General features: G+C 47.0%; 1 protein-coding gene across 2 annotated transcripts; it reads right to left on the bottom strand.

The window, feature by feature from the left end:
- Window positions 1-3,822: 3,822 nt before the first annotated feature.
- Window positions 3,823-12,024, bottom strand: RCCD1 (RCC1 domain containing 1). 2 transcript variants are annotated; one of them, XM_029575265.1, is made up of 8 exons: window positions 11,808-12,024; window positions 11,168-11,386; window positions 10,548-10,701; window positions 8,770-8,891; window positions 6,868-6,987; window positions 6,271-6,444; window positions 5,743-5,772; window positions 3,823-4,733 (listed from the first exon to the last, which is right to left on the bottom strand). In XM_029575265.1, exons 1-8 carry the CDS (start codon window positions 11,974-11,976, stop codon window positions 4,588-4,590), a joined length of 1,134 nt encoding a protein of 377 aa, XP_029431125.1. In that variant the 5' UTR covers window positions 11,977-12,024; the 3' UTR covers window positions 3,823-4,587. The 2 variants fall into 2 exon arrangements, with proteins under 2 accessions (XP_029431125.1, XP_029431127.1); XM_029575267.1 differs by lacking the exon at window positions 11,168-11,386.
- Window positions 12,025-18,457: the final 6,433 nt, after the last annotated feature.

The following is an 18,457-nucleotide window of genomic DNA, read 5'->3' as shown; positions in this document are numbered from 1 at the left end:
CACTTTTCAGTGCTACGATGTCTAACCCAAAAAAAACCACTGGGGTTTAAATACTGTCAGTGCAGACACACATGTCGGTCACTGACCACCATAATTACTGCTACATTTGCCTAGGTCCAGACCATGACCAGGCAAAATGTAGGGACTGTGGCCGAAATCAGCATCATCACCTAAGGCCCAATCTGTATGTTCTGGATTGTTATCCTGTTTACACCTACAATGCTTTATTCTTCAGGAGGATCTTTTACCAAAAGCTAGACTTCTTGACTGAGAACGGGGCTCTTGGAAAGCGCAACCGTCTACCGAAATTCTAGCTGCAGAACTTCACCCTCAGAGAAGACTCTTTCTCCTCAGGGAGAACCATACCATAGGAAATCTGATGCATAGGCCATTCGATCTCAACAAGCCATAGTCAATATCTCCTCTGATTAAGGATCTATTCTCAACATTACATCCACAAATTCCTCCTCCACACATTCCCGGACCAAGTGGAGACTCAAATCCACCATCCAGTCTTTTTTTTCTGGAGAGCAACCATCTCCAGCTCCGGAGGATCATCCTCATATGGTCCCATCTCTCCATTAGATCATTCCCTGGACAGCTCAACAGGAATTCCCTCTGATCCCCCAGAGGAGCCTCTGGACCATTACACTCCTCCAGGGGATCTCACCTATTCAAAATTTGTGGAAAATCTGGGCAAGCTACTGGGAGTACAAACCCATAAGACCCCACAGTCTCTGAAGTGCTCGGGTTACTAAAAATTCTACATGTACTGATTGGAGAAATCAGTTCATCACATAATCTGCTGGACTCAGTCCTGTCCAAAATATGTAAAACCCCTCAGTCAATTCTTCCAGTATCCTGGAAGTTAGATTTAAAATTCAGACTATAAAAGTCAGCCACATACACTGGTGGTCAGTTTCCTCACCAATCAGTTGTGGAATCAGCTGTGTTCTCCTAAGACATGCAGGATGGTGGTAGTTACATGTGGCTGACATCATCATCGATTCCACATCGTTTGAAAGATATCTATGCCAGTGCTGTCAGTGCCCGTCACTGTCATCATTCTCCTGGCCAGTCATTGGTTTTTCATACCCATTTTTGACGATATCCTTGAGGCCCCTTAGGCTGCCTTCAATATCGTCAATAGTGACATAGCACTGCCACATAATACCCTCGCCTCCTCACATTGCTCCATGCTTTGGGTTCTTCTTTAAGCCTCGTATTAGCTTAAGACACTCCATTGTGTCAGGAGCAGAGCAGGTGTGCTGACAGTCCATCATCGATCGCCTTCCAGGACAGTGAGGGCTTCCATCTCTGTGCTGGGGAAAGACTGGGCCGAGCACCTTGGCACCCATCATCGCTGACATTGTGATCGTCTGCTGTTGATGCCATCCAGCATGTTGGTGCCATCCTTCTCCAGGCTGGACAACGCTCGGGCAGAGCAACATCACCACTACCATCAGCACTGTTCCGTACAGTTTTGGCAGTCCTTGGTGATCCAGAACTTCTGGATCCAGGTCTGACGGCTTCTGCATTGGCGTCACGACACATTGAGCTGCTGCAACGAGGGAGTGGAACATGAGTTCCGTAATGGGCTCCCCTGTTCCTGGCGTGCCCCACTGTCAAGTGGTGTGGGACTGGCCATCTGTTACACTTAGTCTAAGTGCCAATCACGCCTGGCCTGTCTCCTCTGTCCCTGTGCCACCATACTGGGTTTCAGAGTGAGATGGATGTTTACGTCCCTGGCCTTCCCCTCGAGGACTCTGGAGATCGGAGTCAACAATCTTCACCGGCTCGTCTTGTGGTGATCCACGTTGGATGGTAAGTATCTGCTTTGGTGGCATTCCCATAGAGTTGTGTTCTCCCATTCGGACTGTGGTTTGAAAAGTTCTGGGTCATGTTAATAAAACACTGGCTCCCTGTCCACCATCGCATACAATACAAGATATTATTTCTCATTCACAAATCCCTCCACAACCCAGAAATGAACTGGCCCTCTAACACTTTTCAATTCAATAATTCTAATAGGCCAATTAGAAATCCCTATATTGCTACACTACAAACTCCCTCACCTAAACAATTTAAATATGCATCCACCAAAGCTCGTGCCATCTCCATAGCTGGCCCTACACTATGGAATGCTATGCCTACTGATTTACGCCTTGAACCGTCCCCTAAGACTTTCAAGCAAAAGCTTAAGACATGGCTTTACTAAGGCTTACACATGATTCGCACGTGACCCTTCTTAGCTCACATGTTCTTATCATGTTCCTAACGCACATGATTTTTCTTATCTCTCATTACTTCCTTTCTTAATTTGTCAATCTTGCCATCTGGTCCCTGATATAGTACCCTCTAGCTTAGACTCATCTCTGCCCTTTTTGGTCCACTCCTAGTACCTTTGTTTCCTTCTTATAACCATTGATTTGCCCTCTGTATATATGTATATTACCATTTCCTCTCTGACTCACTTATTTCCTCCTCCTTTTACTTTTGTTCCCCCCCCTCTCATTCCTCCAGTGTTTGCCTTGATAGTATGTTCATGTATGCTATCATAGTTAATCCTTAATCTATTTTATTATCTAGTCTTAACTAAATAAGTTGATTTGTTAAATAAGTTGTTTTGTTACTGTATTTTACTGTTTTAATGTATTTTAGAATTCACCTGTTATTATACTGTTATATGTACAACGCAATTGTGTTTTTATCGTTCTATGTACACTGATGTGATATCTTTGAGTGGTGGTATATAAAAACCAATAAATAAATAAATGTGCCTTTAAGAACTGTATTAGTGTCACATATTGCTATGTTAGAGGTGTTGTCCTGGTATTGTGGGTATCTTCTTGGGATTGCAGCAGGGCTTCTTCTCTTGTCTGTAACAAGTCCCTGTGCCGACCAATGCTCTGACTCTTGGTTCCCTCCCAACCAAAGTTCCAACTGCATTGGCTGATCTGCTAAGCATGAGATTCAGCAACCAATGTTGTTTTCTTCCAGGTACTCTGATAGTTTGACTCTCTTTTCCATAATTTTGGTGATTGTTGGCAAATTGGCTAGTGGGTGGAAGTTAGCTGGATCTGTAGCTGGAAGGTTTGGTTTTTTAAGAATAGGTAGCTTAAGTTGGTCTGGAACTAGACCTTGGGAAAGGGAGCAATTAATGATATTGGCAATTGGCTTTGAAATGGTGTTCCTTATAGTGAGGAGGAGGTTGTTTGGAATTGTGTCTAAGGGATGAGAAGATTGTTTCATTTTCTTGAGAATATTTTCAATCTCTAGAGCTGATGTGGTTTTGAAAGTGTCTAGAGTTGTATTTAGTTGAGGTGGAGTATTGGGTGGAGATGGAGATGAACTAGATGAAGAGAGAGACTGAATTTATCAATTTCTTCCTTGAATTCAGTTAGTTTGGAGGCTTTGTTGAGAGCTTGATCATGTGGGATGGTTTAGTGAGGGTAGAGATGTAGAAGAAGAGTACTTTTGAATCAAAGATGAAATGATGTATTTTTAGAGAAAGAAATCACTTTGTTCTAAGAATGTTGATCCTGTAGGCACTGAGTGGTTTTGTATATGGCTAATGTGGGGGTTGAGTTTTTTTTCTCCATGTATGTTCTTTATATCTAGAAGAGACTATCTAGAAGGGACTATCTAGAAGGAAGTCTAGTCCTCCCCCCCTTTGCCTCTGGCCAAGAACCCTGCCCACAACCTATCCCTGGGTTGTTGCTAGAGAGACTGCGGCCCCACCCATTGCAAGTCTCACAGAATTCTAGATAAACAGCCACCAGCCAAAACCACCTAATAGTGGGATTCTTAATGAATCAAAGACAGAGCTAATAAACTAATCTGTATTAAGAAAAAGTGAGAACAGTAAACAGAAAAACAAATGTGTGAACAGGAACAGGTACCAACAAGATCTGAACAGTAAAAATTCTTAAATCAATTTTTGCTCCTTACTTAATGCCTGGGATAGCAGGAACATGGCTGTCCACTGGAACTGAACAGGACTTTAGCACAGACTTGCAACCCACACTAGAATGTTCTAGAACCAGCAGGACTGGGTCTTTAGTGGCAGAGCCCGTCTAAGCACAAAATACAACCAGGGCTTCCTGACCCTGTCCTGGGGCCCCCATAGCTAGTTGAATTTCAAGATATCCACACTAAACATGCAGATGAGGGGGCCTCTGTTTACCAGTACAAACAGTTTCTTCCATCATAGCAAACTTCCAGTGCCTTACCTGATAAACTAGCAGTCACCAGCTGGAACTTCAGTGGAGATGCAGCTCTCCCTTCCTACTACCCTGCTTTCCCTGTTGGCTAGATCCTTCTGTATGATTACAACAGCCAGGCCTATTGCCCTGGTATTTATGACACAGCCAGTCAAATCTTGTTCTGTCGCCATCTGCTGGTGCAGAGGCAAAACCCAGGAGTCTGGAATGATCCTTGGTACTACAGGAACAAAAATCAGTGGAGTTTAAGACCTAATTTTCTTTTTCTGTATAAGGGCCCCAGGGCACTGCCCTCAGTGAGATGCCTTTTTTTTTCTTTAATAGATCTGTTCTTTAGAGAAGTAAAAATGTAAATGATCAAGGCTCATTTACTTTCCACTGTCAGTACATAAGTGCTCCAAGAACCACACACCACATCCTGAACATAAAGCTGCTGCTGGGAAAAATATTCCACTAGTTTTGGGTAATCAGAGCTTGCTGTGTCCCTATGGCCAAGCTGTCCATATTTACCTAAAAATGGGAAAGAGAAAAAGATCTGTTAGTAGTATTCAATCCTAACTACTTCATCACATCCTCACTACTGCAAATATTCCAGGCAGCAGCTGCTTACTGTTTCAAATCTGTGCTAATGCAGTGACTCCTTAGGTCTCTGTGAAGTTTAGACCTATACTCATATTACAGGGCATTCTGGAATTGGTAACCTGCAACGAGCCAGGAAATCAGTTGCCCATAAACAGCTGAACACAGACTCCTAACAAACATAGTAACGATAAAAGACCCAATGGTCCATCCTGTCCAGCCAGCAATTTGCTTAATCTAGTGCCTGTCTCTGCTTGCAGGTTACCCCCCATCCATAATCTGCATGGAACGGCCCTTACCAGCCTTAACTGAAACATGGGGGTTAACCTGCACAATGTGGCATTTACTACATTAAGCAAATCCATAAATCAGCTCATTCACATTTTGTTTGTTTAATTTCAGATGAAAAAAAATACAGCAGACAAAATGATTCATGGATGTTTGGTTCACAACTGCAACATTGGGCTGAATCATTTTGGGAATATGTTCACTCGTCACCGTATGTTTACTGCATTCTAAAGGCCAAGACACTGATGGAGGACATAAATGCAGCTAAACAGGGGGGAAAAAAGTATTTCTCTGTTTTCCATGCCTTGGGATCCCAACTGCACTTTTGCTGCTTTTTTCATATTTTCTAATCCCAGCGCACAGTTGGTAAGTGGCTGATCCAGATACAGACGTTCTGAATCAGCCTCTCTCATCATGTAAATATGATCCGGGTACGTACAGGGAACCTAGGTCCCTGGTCTCCATGGGAAATGGCAACTGAGGCACACGGTGCAGCTGCAGAAACCATGGTCATTCCCTTCAATGTGTACATTAACAAGTAGGACTGCTGAAGTGGCATCTTCAGAGAACAACTGTTACAGGTAAGCAACAGCACTTTCCATGCAGTCACCTTTTTCTTTCCCCACATGCATAATGAGGGCTTTTTACTTACCCCATCCCCAGGTGTAGAGGCTACCATGTCCTAAAAATCAAGCAGAAAAGCACAAAACCCCGTATGTTATTTCCAATCAGAGAAATTTCCAGTTCAAGAAATACGTGCCAGGTGCCACTTTTTTTTTTTACGGCTATATTCAGACATCACCAACCTTTGCTCCAACTGTCCTGACCGAAGAAAGAAAGCCACATTCAATAGCAGGACATCATCTACAACCTGGTTGCTGACTTATTTCTAGGTACTGTATCTAAAAACAGCCCTATTATGTTTTTGAACCAAATAAAAACCCTGGTGGGTGAATAGACTGCATCCTTTAAAAAGACAGAAAATTTCCCCAATAGTATCAATCTTATTGGGAATCAAACCATAGTAACAGCGCAGCTAATGGCACGAGATGACCGACCGCCCTGTCTAACTCAGCTGTTTACCACATGCGCTGTAAATCCCCTTCCATTTGGGAAATCCGCACCACCAGTAACGCTTCCTGCATAAAGCTAACTAGTTAAATAAAGAAGCTCCACTTACGCGTCACGACGGCCGTATGGCGCGACCCACAGCCAGCCTTGGCGGCCTCTGCGCCCTCTGGTAAATCCAGCAAAGCAGGGAAGGCCTGGACAGAAATAAACTCAGCCCGAAAGTCGTTCTCACAGGCCTTCGTGGCCTCCCCTTCATGGGAGATTTTCTCCACAGAATTTCTTCCTTTAAAAACCAAACAAAACAAGGTACCACTCAACCCCTCCATCACACAAGCTGGAGAGACCCGAAAGGAAGTCTTAACCCAAGGAGTTGTTTTCTACTCCTATGAGTGTGTCTTTGTTAGCCAAACTCTCTCTCTTTCAGTGTGCACTCTGCCACGAATCAGTCCCTCTGGCACCTGTCACTCCTTTCTGCGTCCTAGCTTCCCTGTAAAGGGCCAAGCTTGAGCCCATCCTCACAAGCCCATTCACTATCATAACAGATACCGAAGTAACCAAGCAGTGCACGTCTTCAACGGTCTGAATGTTTTACTAGCCAGCTGGCACGTGGATAGGTGAAGAAGAGGTGGCTCTCACGCAAACCCAGCTGCCTGTTTGAAATGCTTAAATTGCTCCTCGGTCCTGTATTAATGTGAAGGGATCTCACCTGCTCCCATCCCTTCTTGTAACACAGCAGTTGTTCTCTTGGTGACTTTTGAGAGTGTCTTGCAGGGCAGTCCCAGCTGACCCGATTCATTCCAGCCCCAGACGTAGATATCGCCAGCCTCTGCAAGCGAAAAAGAAAACAGCAGCACAGCTGGTCCCCCCCCCGTCCCCCCCAAGACATCCTTCCCACGCCACTTTCACAGCTCACGGGTGCTCAGCAGAAGAAAACAGGAGTTGAAATAAACTGGAGAGCTATCAGTTTAAAAGAAAGCTGTACACTGTGTTATATAGTGTGCAGAATTTCAGAAGTGCACCTAGCAACACTATCGCCTTTCTAGTAAAGAAGTCATTGCTAAGCAGCATTTTTTTTTTTAATGTGATCCCCTGCCAGCTGCCACATAAGCAAGAATCGCAAACTGCCTGCCATTCACTGGATTTGCTACATCACATACACCAATCCAATCCCATTCCATGGGAGCTAATTTCAGGGGGAGCCTGCTCCACCTCGCTGTCCTCGTCAATACTTCCAACGTGCACACAGCAAGACGTTCAAAATGTCATTCTTTAAGCTGCTCACCTCCTATCCCACCGCCCCCTGCCGGAAGACAGCCACGTTAGGAACAGCGTCACAAAGCCCCTTTGATGGAATGGGAGCCGATTGGGCCTTGTGTGTAATGTGATTGTGACATAACAGCTCCCATGAACAAATCCAATCCCACGCCATCTGATGCACTTTGTGTCCTTTGCCAACAGAGGTTGAGTTCCTAAACTGCACTAACACTGGCCATGATAGCATTATTAGCACAATTTATTTTTTAATGTGCATTATAATAAGCTTATGGGTTTTTTCAGTGGGCATTAGGAGCTATTTACTGGAGCGCACTAATAATGTGCAGTAACAGACCCCACAGCTTCTCTCAGGGGTTAAGAGCAGAAGCTAAGAAGTTTTTAAAAATGATTTAAGAGTAAAATATTTGGACAGTGCTGTCTGCACATTTGAAATGCTGAATAGTAGGCAAAGTGTGGTTTTCATTTAATATATTGCAACAGTAATGATTTGGCACTAATGTGCAGGTTAAGTAATCCTGCTTGATGTGTGTGCTTTTCCCGTGCTGAAGATCACAGCAGACAGTAAACTGCTTTCAGCCCCCATCGCCCCTCCTCCCTCCCTCTCTGAATGTTTACCCATGGGATGAATGAGGGGGGAAGGGTCCCTCCTCAGCACTAGTAACTATGGGATCACTACTTCAAGACTGACTGCAATCAAACACTGGCAGCAAATGTGAATACTGCCCCCGTAATCCTTCCACCCTAGGTCAGTGACCTGCAAGCTGGAAGTGTGAAACGTCCTGCAGAGGGATACAATCTGCTACTCTTTTTTTGTTTTAAAAAGAACAGCAGGTCAGAACTAGCAGCAGATTGGGGCTGGGAGATGAGCAGGGGGCCAGGAACAGCCACAGCCTGCATAGCCTAGAAGATCATCAGTGTGGAGGGGGTGGGAGGAGAAGAGAGACTGATGGGCAGGTGGAGGAGGGAGATTTTCCAATTGAGGCATGAATTTAGTTGCAAATCTTTTGCAGGTTTCAGCTAGTAGGAAAATATTGAGCAGGTGTCAATTACTATTTCTTTTTATAAAACTGGAAAACATATAAGAATTCTATTGAGTACATCAAATCTGTTTGCACTGCTGGAAACAACAATCTTGGATTAAACTGAGGGAGGGGATAGAACGCAGCCTGGAAAGCTTGCTCACTCCTATCCTACATCCTTCTCAGCCTTGCCTTTCTCCATCAAACCAGAATGGAAAACGGGTGACTTCTGCTGCTATTTGCAGAGTTAATGTTCTCAGTTACAATTCCAAACAATACCCCAATTCCTCCCCTGCGGGATCCTCAGTCATTACCACTGACACTGACTGAATGCCAGCCTCCAGCTGCCACATCACCCATTGGCATGCCATGCAGTGCCTCCACAGTCCGGGGCTCTGACACATCCTCCAGTCCTCTGTGTCCAAGCTGCCCATGCCTAGTAAAACAAAAAAAAAAATGCATCAGCAAAACTGCAGTGATGCTTTTCTTTTTTAACAACAGAAGATCTTGCTAGTTCTTTATTTCTGAATAACCGTGTTCACTGTTTTGTTAACACTGAGGAAGAGACAATTCAATAAATGACCACCAAAATGCTGTACAGCTTGCATGATAAGGTGGTAAAAATGAATTCTCTAGAAGGAGGAGGAAAATCAGCAACGACAGAACCCTGCCAAGGGAGATGGTGGAGACAGAAACAGCAAGAGAATTCAAGAAAGCAGACTAGAGGGGCCTTACAGTTCACATCTACCCTCATACTGTCTACATTCAAACACATGGCATCATCACATGAAGCTGGAGAGACGGAGGCTGAAAAGCAAGGCGCGCTACTTCTTCACTGCTGAAGGATGCCTGAAAAACTTTCAGGCAAGGTGATTAGAGCCATGACAGGAGAGGCACAAAGGGGCTTCAATAGCAAGGCAACAGAGCGCAGATCAATTAGGGTGTGCTGCAGCACAGACTGGGTGGACTAAGTGCTGTCATGTCATGTTTTTCTGTACTAGATTTCCTCCTATTTTTTTCTTCAGTATGAAGGAGAAAAAAAAAAAGTTATTAATTTACTTGATCATTAAAATTGCAGCCAGAGCTGACCTGCTGTTCAATTTTTTTTTTGTATTTAAACTGTTTTTATTAGCAACCATAAGAGAAGCAGTACAAAGTTTAAAGCTTATAACTGGATATTATGAAACAGTTCTTATATAGTATCAAATCAAAGAAAAACATCAATTGTTTCCATGTTATTCCCCAACAGTACAACACCCATCCCTCCCATAACACCCCCCCCCCCCAATCCAGTAAGTAGTACAGGTGGTATGTGAGAGAAGATACCAAATTGAGAGCGGATAATCAATATTGGAAATATGAAATAAGATGAAAGAAGAGGCAAGTGACAAATAGCAGAGGGAACAGAATTTTGACACATTCTGTCAAAAGGATCAAAAGACACTCAGGGTATCTTACATCGTTCCCCAATGCCTATATCCTCATCAGTATGAGGATGCTAGCAAGTGACAACACAATTCAACAAATTAGTTATCTCCAAGCGGGTCGTTTTCTGCACATCATGACGGGAATGGACCTCATTCCTGGAACAAGGTAAGGTGGATAGGATCTCGGTCTCAAACTTTACTGCTAATGCATGCTCTTAATACCTGCTTTGCGCCACTTGATGACAAACGTGCAGAAAAGCTGCTTTTCCAAGTGAAGACATTTTTGTAATTTTCTCCTTTCCCACTCTATCAGATTTCCTGGCATTAAGCTTATCATCTGTTTTTCCTATACTGGTGCAAGTTTTGGGACCTGGGATTGATTTCCCGTGTTCCTCTTATATCCCCTATGCCGCATTCTCTCACCTTCCCTTTCGGCCTGAGACAGTTTCTACTGAATTTCCAGGAGGGTAGTTGTGTTTTTCTGAAAGTAACAGAAGCTGGTAGAACCTTGCAGACTAACAGAATTGAAGCATAAGCTTTGTCCTTAAAAACTAATGCCTTAATAAACCGATGAATGCCAACAGCTGGGTTATTTCTACCAAACTGTTCCTGTTGGCCCAGCATTCTGCCACACTCACAGAGGTCTGGCAACATGCGTCACATACCTGCCAGAGCCCCAGCTGTAGACTGTCCAATCTGTGCTTAACAGGAGGGCATGTTCATTGCCCAGCACCAGCTTCTGCGCCCGGAGGTGGTGAGGAAGTTCCTTGAAGAAGGGTGGCTTGAGGCTCACATACCCAGTGGAAAGCAGAGGAAGCACTGAAATCAGAACCCTTCCAGCATCACCAGCACATCAAAGAACAAAAAAAAGCTACAATTAAAGAGCTGCCTCCAAAGCAGCTTTAGCCCTGTACCAAAGACAAGTGTTACAAGCAATACTATCTGCTAATGAAGGTAATGTGCCTACAGATTTGCATCAGCGGAATCAGTGCCAGAGAATGAAGAATTCACAAGGGCAGAATGAATTATATTTATCAGCTCCATAAAACAAATCAGGGAAAAATATTATTCTAACAAAATCCAGGGGAAGGTTTGAGATCTTGTGCTTGGAGCAGGGTAAAATGCCATCAGCTGAGAACTTCCACAATAAGCCACTGTGATGTTACTGTTTGATTCTGCAACTTCTAGGAAACCAAACGTAAGGTCCACAGGAGAGACAATATAAAAATCTCAGAATGGTGATATAAAACCGGACCCAACAAGATTTTAAAACTGAAGACGATACCATTGTCCTCGTCCCCCGAAAGGTCCATTTTCCAGAACGGATCCCCACGCAGTCCTGCAGAGCCCAGGCTTCCAGTATCCCAGCACTCTGCTCGGTCCTTGTACAAGAGCAGCAGGTACTGCTCTGATGTGAGGAGGTCTCGGCAATCACCACCAGGAAGGCAAAGAGACCGCCGAGGACCACCCCCAAGGAAACCAGACAGCACCAGATGCCCGTCCCCTAAGACAAAAAAAGGCGAATTGTTAGTAGAACAGAATTCTGCCTCACCTGTGGCCTTCGGAAAGATTCACTTTCCCTTGTGGTTATTGAAAAGGGCCACATTAATGTGGCGAGTGATGCCATCCAGTTCAATGTGATTGAAACGGAAGCTGGCAAACAACTATAGGCTGCTTTAGTATTCTGGCCTCAGCTACAGCTGGATAACAGCAGAAAATCCCCTTCAGTTTATTTTACTCCTCCTATTTAGACTTTTTAAACCCAGTGTGCACCTTTCTCCAACTGTGGCCCTGATGCCAGCGTGGATAAGCAGTAAAATCTTTAACACAGTTAGCACGTGCACGTTTCTTTAGAAAATCAGGAAGCGCGCCGGAAGGACAGCGGAACGCTCGGAGCGACCTAACAAAGGCAAAGGCTTCCTGACCTGTCAGAGCGGCCGCGTAGCTCCAGCACGGTCGCAGCTTGGCGATGCCCGGCTGTCGCCCGCCCAGGGGCAGAGGTAAAGGCCGGGGATGCAGCTCGACCGGACTCTCCTGCTCCGGCACCGGCCTGAAGCCTACAAAACCGAATCCCACCCAGCATGGCGCCTCCATCCCCGGCACAGCGCTGCGAAGCTCCGCCTCCCCGCGCCTGCGCACACGGGCCCAGTGTTGCCAACCTCGCTTATTTACCGCGAGATTGGGCTTCTTTTCCTAGTCATTCGCGTTTTTTTTCCCGATTCGCTGGTTGCTTTTAATTGGGCTATTTTTTCTGCCAGTCGCGTTTTTTTTGGGCTTGTTGGGCGGGACTTGTGCTCTGACGTTACAGTGATTGGCTGCTGCTGCTGCGATGAAGCCTGTCCATAGCAGGCACACCCTATCCCTATATTGCAGCAGTAAGCCAATCAGAGCAGGCTTCAAATAGTGAGCTGCAAGCCTTGTTGATGGATACCTCGCCAGCACATTTTTGTTGGCAGACCTGGAACGGGAAGGCCAGCAGCAGGGCAACAGCAAAGGAATCTTCAGACTGTGCAGCTACAGCCAGCTCTCAGGAGGGGAGGAATTAGTATGGTGGGAGGGGGGAATGAGAGTGTGTGGGGACCAGGGATGTGCTCGGAGGGGGGTGGGGAGAGGGGAATGAGTGAGTGTGTGGGGGGCCAGGGATGTGCTCGGAGGGGGGAATGAGTGAGTGTGTGGGGGCCAGAGATGTGCTTGGAGGGGGGTGGGGAGAGGGGAATGAGTGAGTGTGTGGGGGCCAGGGATGTGCTCGGAGGGGGGAATGAGTGAGTGAGTGTGTGGGGGCCAGGGATGTGCTCGGAGAGGGGAATGAGTGAGTGTGTGGGGGGGCCAGGGATGTGCTCGGAGGGGGGGTGGGGAGAGGGGAATGAGCCAGTGTGTGGGGACCAGGGATGTGCTCGGAGGGGGGTGGGGAGAGGGGAATGAGTGAGTGTGTGGGGGGCCAGGGATGTGCTCGGAGGGGGGAATGAGTGAGTGTGTGGGGGCCAGAGATGTGCTTGGAGGGGGGTGGGGAGAGGGGAATGAGTGAGTGTGTGGGGGCCAGGGATGTGCTCAGAGGGGGGAATGAGTGAGTGAGTGTGTGGGGGCCAGGGATGTGCTCGGAGAGGGGAATGAGTGAGTGTGTGGGGGGGCCAGGGATGTGCTCGGAGAGGGGAATGAGTGAGTGTGTGTGTGTGGGGGCCAGGGATGTGCTCGGAGGGGGGTGGGGAGAGGGGAATGAGTGAGTGAGTGTGTGTGTGGGGGCCAGGGATGTGCTCGGAGAGGGGAATGAGTGAGTGTGTGTGTGTGGGGGGGCCAGGGATGTGCTCGGAGGGGGGTGGGGAGAGGGGAATGAGTGAGTGTGTGGGGGCCAGGGATGTGCTCGGAGGGGGGAATGAGTGAGTGAGTGTGTGGGGGCCAGGGATGTGCTCGGAGGGGGGTGGGGAGAGGGGAATGAGTGAGTGTGTGTGTGGGGGCCAGGGATGTGCTCGGAGAGGGGAATGAGTGAGTGTGTGTGTGGGGGCCAGGGATGTGCTCGGAGAGGGGAATGAGTGAGTGAGTGTGTGGGGGCCAGGGATGTGCTCGGAGGGGGGTGGGGAGAGGGGAATGAGTGAGTGTGTGTGGGGGGGCCAGGGATGTGCTCGGAGAGGGGAATGAGTGAGTGTGTGTGTGGGGGCCAGGGATGTGCTCGGAGAGGGGAATGAGTGAGTGTGTGTGTGGGGGCGGGCCAGGGATGTGCTCGGAGAGGGGAATGAGTGAGTGTGTGTGTGGGGGCCAGGGATGTGCTCGGAGGGGGGTGGGGAGAGGGGAATGAGTGAGTGTGTGGGGGCCAATGATGTGCTCGGAGGGGGGAATGAGTGAGTGAGTGTGTGGGGGCCAGGGATGTGCTCGGAGAGGGGAATGAGTGAGTGTGTGTGTGGGGGCCAGGGATGTGCTCGGAGAGGGGAATGAGTGAGTGTGTGTGTGTGTGTGTGTGGGGGCCAGGGATGTGCTCGGAGAGGGGAATGAGTGAGTGTGTGTGTGGGGGCCAGGGATGTGCTCGGAGGGGGGTGGGGAGAGGGGAATGAGTGAGTGTGTGGGAGCCAGGGATGTGCTTGGAGGGGGGAATGAGTGTGAGGGGCTGGTATCTTATTTCCTAGCGTGTAGCAGATGGACTCAGGACCAATGGGTATAGTGTACTCCTGTTAGTAGTTGGAGACGGATCAGATTTCAATCTGATGTCAGCCCCTAGTACATATACCCCTGCAGGAAGTGCAGCTCCTCAGTATTTTCCGTCTCCAAAGCAGTTAGGGACTATCTGCACGCTCTCTGAGCGTTAGAATCAAAATTCAAGGAAAAACCCAAATTTAAGAAGAAAAGTTTACCTGAAGACTAGCCCCGCTCTCCTGCGGTGATACCCTCGGGTCCCTTCCCCAGTTGAGATTCCTGAGGTGATTTCCGTGGTCCCTCAGAGGTGAGCCTCGGTCCGGTGGCCAAATCTCAGCAGGGACTTAGCCCCTGATTTCGGGCACGGTTGAGAGGCAGCGGGTGCATTCCTCGAGCGCGGCGATGAAGGTATTTGCCCTCTCCCCCCGCAGCCGGAGACCGCCCGGGACGAAACCGGGAAGCGCCGAAGACGAGGTAAGGTAGAAATCTTCTATTTAAACGGTCTCCGAGGATCGAAGAGGAGCACAGGCCGCCGATCGGAGCCAGTGCCGCTGGGTTGATCCGCCCTAGCAGAGCTAGGCCCCGGCTGTTCCCGAGGGTCTACCCACGTGGAGACCCTCCGATGAGGTCGCCATCTTGACCCGACTCGCCTCGCCGTTCAACTCGAGCGCACAAATTGAGCTAGGCGTGCGCATAAACTTAGGCGCACATAATATCTCACGAGCATAAGTTGCGCGCATGGAACAAGGCGCATATCTGCGGCTAGGCGCACATCTCCGCGCATATCTGAGGCGCACTGGAGCGCACAAGAGCTCACGCGGCCACGGTCATGGCACCTCCAGAGTCGGGCATAAAAGCGCAAGGCCTCTGCCAAGCCTGCCACGTCAGAGCCGCACAGAGCGAGGAGGCCGACGCCCTGTCCGCACAGTTGGAGGAGGCCCTGGGAGATCCAGGCCAGGGCCGTTCCCAGCCAGGGCCCAATGCTAGCTCTTCAGGGGGCACCACGGACCTAGCAGGCCCCAGGGAGTCCACCCCGCACTCGGGGACTCCCAGAGAACCAGCGCCCCTCAACTTAGACCCAGCTTCGATATCCTGGGTGGAGCTGTTCAAGGGTATTCACGCCTTTGTCAGGACGCAAACTGAACCCCGGGAGGTCCAGCCACAGGCGCCTCCGGCGGACCCTCATGCCCGCGTTTAATATAGCATCAACCCCTCAGGGATTGCCAACACCGCCCCCCCCCCCCCCCTGCTCTACGTGAGGGAAGGCCCACAAGGGAACCTAACACCTCGGGGAGCCTTCCTGCTAGGAATTTTCTCTCTCTTTATTTATTTTTTTTAACTCTCAAAACTCCAGACTGGAGGTTTGCACCTCTACCATCTGCTGGAAACAGAGAACAGGGACTGCAGGTGGCACCCTCGGGAATGTAGCAGTGCCTGAAAAGTTTTCATTCTCTGCCTCCAGCTGCTGGTAGGGCTCCAAAACCCACTCGTTTGATCTGGGGTATGCAGAGGAGCTGCCTGATTTACAACAGTGAATTCACTTTGCAGCTAAAGTTCTGGCATCCCTGTTGTCCTCTCCATGCTGGTGACTTTTTGATATATGCTGGTACCTTACAGGGTTGTGCACCATGTTTTCTTGGTGAATTTGGCCTGAAGCTTACTTACCAGTTTTTGCTTCAGAATAAATGGTTATCAGATAACTAGCACTGGCGGCACAGGGCATCTGGCTTTGAATTCACTTTGCAGCTAATGTTTTGGCATTTAATGCCATCCCATGCGATTAGCTGACATAGCATTTCCAAAATCAGATGGACAACAAACCCCAAAAAGTAAAGATGAACACAACAATTTGGGGTTCGGAGGTAGGGGAAGATTAGTGGGGAGGGAACTGGAAAAAAGGCCAATCACGTCACCGCACATAATTTGAAAATTTCCTCCCTCCTGCATGTGCGAGTCACGAGCTGCCTGCATATGCACGCATGGATGTTAAAATCTGGCACGCATGTGCACCTGGACATCACACGCACGGAGACACACGCATGTTATAAAAGTGGCACGTCCTATGCTTCTTTCAAAGGGCCAGATGTGCTGAAGTTTTCCCATTTTGTAGCTTTGGGAAAGCAACTTAAGTGTTTAAACATTTTAAAGAACACCATACAAATCTTGGTTTCCTTACTCATTACCAGAGGATCTAAATCCCCCTACTCACAGGTATAAGGGACCAGCTCCGGGTAAGCAGGCTCACAGGATCACCAACCCCAGCCGTGCCTCTACCAAGGGGGGGGTAGGCTCCAACTCCTTGGGAGGATTTTCACTCTCTTTTTTTTTTTTTTTTTAAAGGTTGATCTAGCCAGAGGAAGATTTAAAGAAACAATAACCGTCTAAGCCAAAGGCACCTTCATCTGCTGGAGACAGAAGTACTGGGGGAACGCAGGTGGCACGCCACTCTAAGAGGGGGTGCCTCACAGGTTTCTCTCTGTCTCCATCTGCTGGAAGGGAGCGGTCTGGACTGATCCAGGTTCATACAGGGAATAAGGCTTTTCTTTAATTTTCCATGGGGGAAAAAAGCTGAGTGAATCAAACCCACCAAGATTTCCTCCTCCCCTCCCCTAATTCTTCACATTTTTAACAGTTTACAGTTGGCCACAGAGGCAAAAACTCATATTTTAAAAAATTGTTATTGTATCTGAAGCAGAAAGCCTGCGAGGGATTTGGTTGGACCGCTGGATGATCAAGAGGTTAAAGGGGCACTTAGAGAAGATAAGGCCATTGCAGAAAGATTAAACAATTTACTTGCTTCGGTGTTTACTGAAGAGGATATTAGAGAGATACACGTTCTGGAGAAAGTTTTCATGAGTGTTGAGAGCAACTGAACCAAATCATGGTGAACCTGGAAGATGTGGTAGGCCTGATTAATAAACTGAAGAGTAATAAATCACCTGGACTGGATGGTATACACCCCAGGGTTCTGAAAGAACTAAAAAATGAAATTTCAGACCTATTTCAATTAATTTGTAACTTATCAGTGCTGGAAAAATCGTGGAAACTGTTATAAAGAATAAAATCACAAAACATTTAGATAGACATGGTTTGATGGGAAACATCCAATATGAATTTACTCTAGGGAAGTCTTGCCTCACAAATTTCCTACACTTTTATGAAGGGGTGAATAAACGTGGACAAAAGGTGAACCAGTAGATGTGGTGTATTTGAATTTTCAGAAGGCGTTTGACAAAGTCCCGCAAGAGAAACGTCTAAGAAAACTAAAAAGTCATAGGATAGGAGGCAATGTCCTTTTATGGATTGCAAGTTTGTTAAAAGACAGGAAACAGAAAGTAGGATTAAATAGTCTATTTTCACAGTGGAGTGCCTCAGGGATCTGTACTTGGACCAGTGCTTTTTAATATATTTATAAATGATCTGGAGAGGGGCCGAAGAGTGAGGTGATCAAATTTGCGGATGACACAAAATTATGCAGAGTAGTTAAATCCCAAGCAGATTTTGATGAATTGCAGGAGGACCTTGCGAGACAGGAAGATTGGGCTTCCAAATGGCAGATGAAATTTAACATGGACAAGTGCAAAGTGATGCATATAGGGGAACATAACAATTGCTGTAGATACACAATGTTAGGTTCTATCTTAGGGGTTATCACTCTGGAAAGAGATCTCGGCGTCATAGTGGATAATACATTGAAATCATTGGCTCAGAGTGCTGTGGCGATCAAGAAAGCAAACAGAATGTTAGGAATTATTAAGAAGGAAAAGGCAAATAAAATGGAGGATGTCATAATGCCGCTGTATCGCTCCATGGTGAGACTGCACCTTGAATACTATGTGCAATTCTGGTAGCCGCATCTCAAAAAAGGATATAGCTGCACTGGAGAAAGTGCAGAGAAGGGCAACCAAAATGATAAGAGGCATGGAATGGCTGCCCTATGAGGAAAGACTAAAGAATTTAGGGCTGTTCAGTTTGGAGATGAGATGACTGAGGCGGGATATGATAGAGAGTAAATAACCAATTTACATTAACTGTTCAAGACTTTTCATGATTTTGTAGACTTCTCAGATAATAGAAGGACCAGGGGCCACTCCATAAAGTTAGTAAGTAGTTCATTTAAAACAAATCGAAGAAAATTCTTTTTCACTCAGCGTATAGTTAAGCTCTGGAATTCATTGCCAGAGGATGTGGTTACAGTAGTTAGTGTAACTGGGTTTAAAAAAGATTTGGATAAGTTCCTAGAGGAAAGATCCATAAATTGCTATTACGGTAATTAATAAGCAATAATAGCTTTTAATTTATCTAATGTTTGGGTACTTGCCATGTTGTACTTGACACTTGGATTGGCCACTGTAGGAAACAGGATGCTGGGCTTGATGGACCTTTGGTCTGACCCAGTATGGCATATCTTAATGTTATAATTCAGCCTACACTTGTAGATTTGGTCAGTATT

This window comes from Rhinatrema bivittatum, chromosome 13 (genome assembly GCF_901001135.1).
Source record: "Rhinatrema bivittatum chromosome 13, aRhiBiv1.1, whole genome shotgun sequence".
NCBI lineage: Eukaryota > Metazoa > Chordata > Amphibia > Gymnophiona > Rhinatrematidae > Rhinatrema > Rhinatrema bivittatum.
The sequence above is the reverse complement of the archived record's forward strand: the minus strand, read 5'-3'. Positions and strand labels throughout refer to the sequence as shown.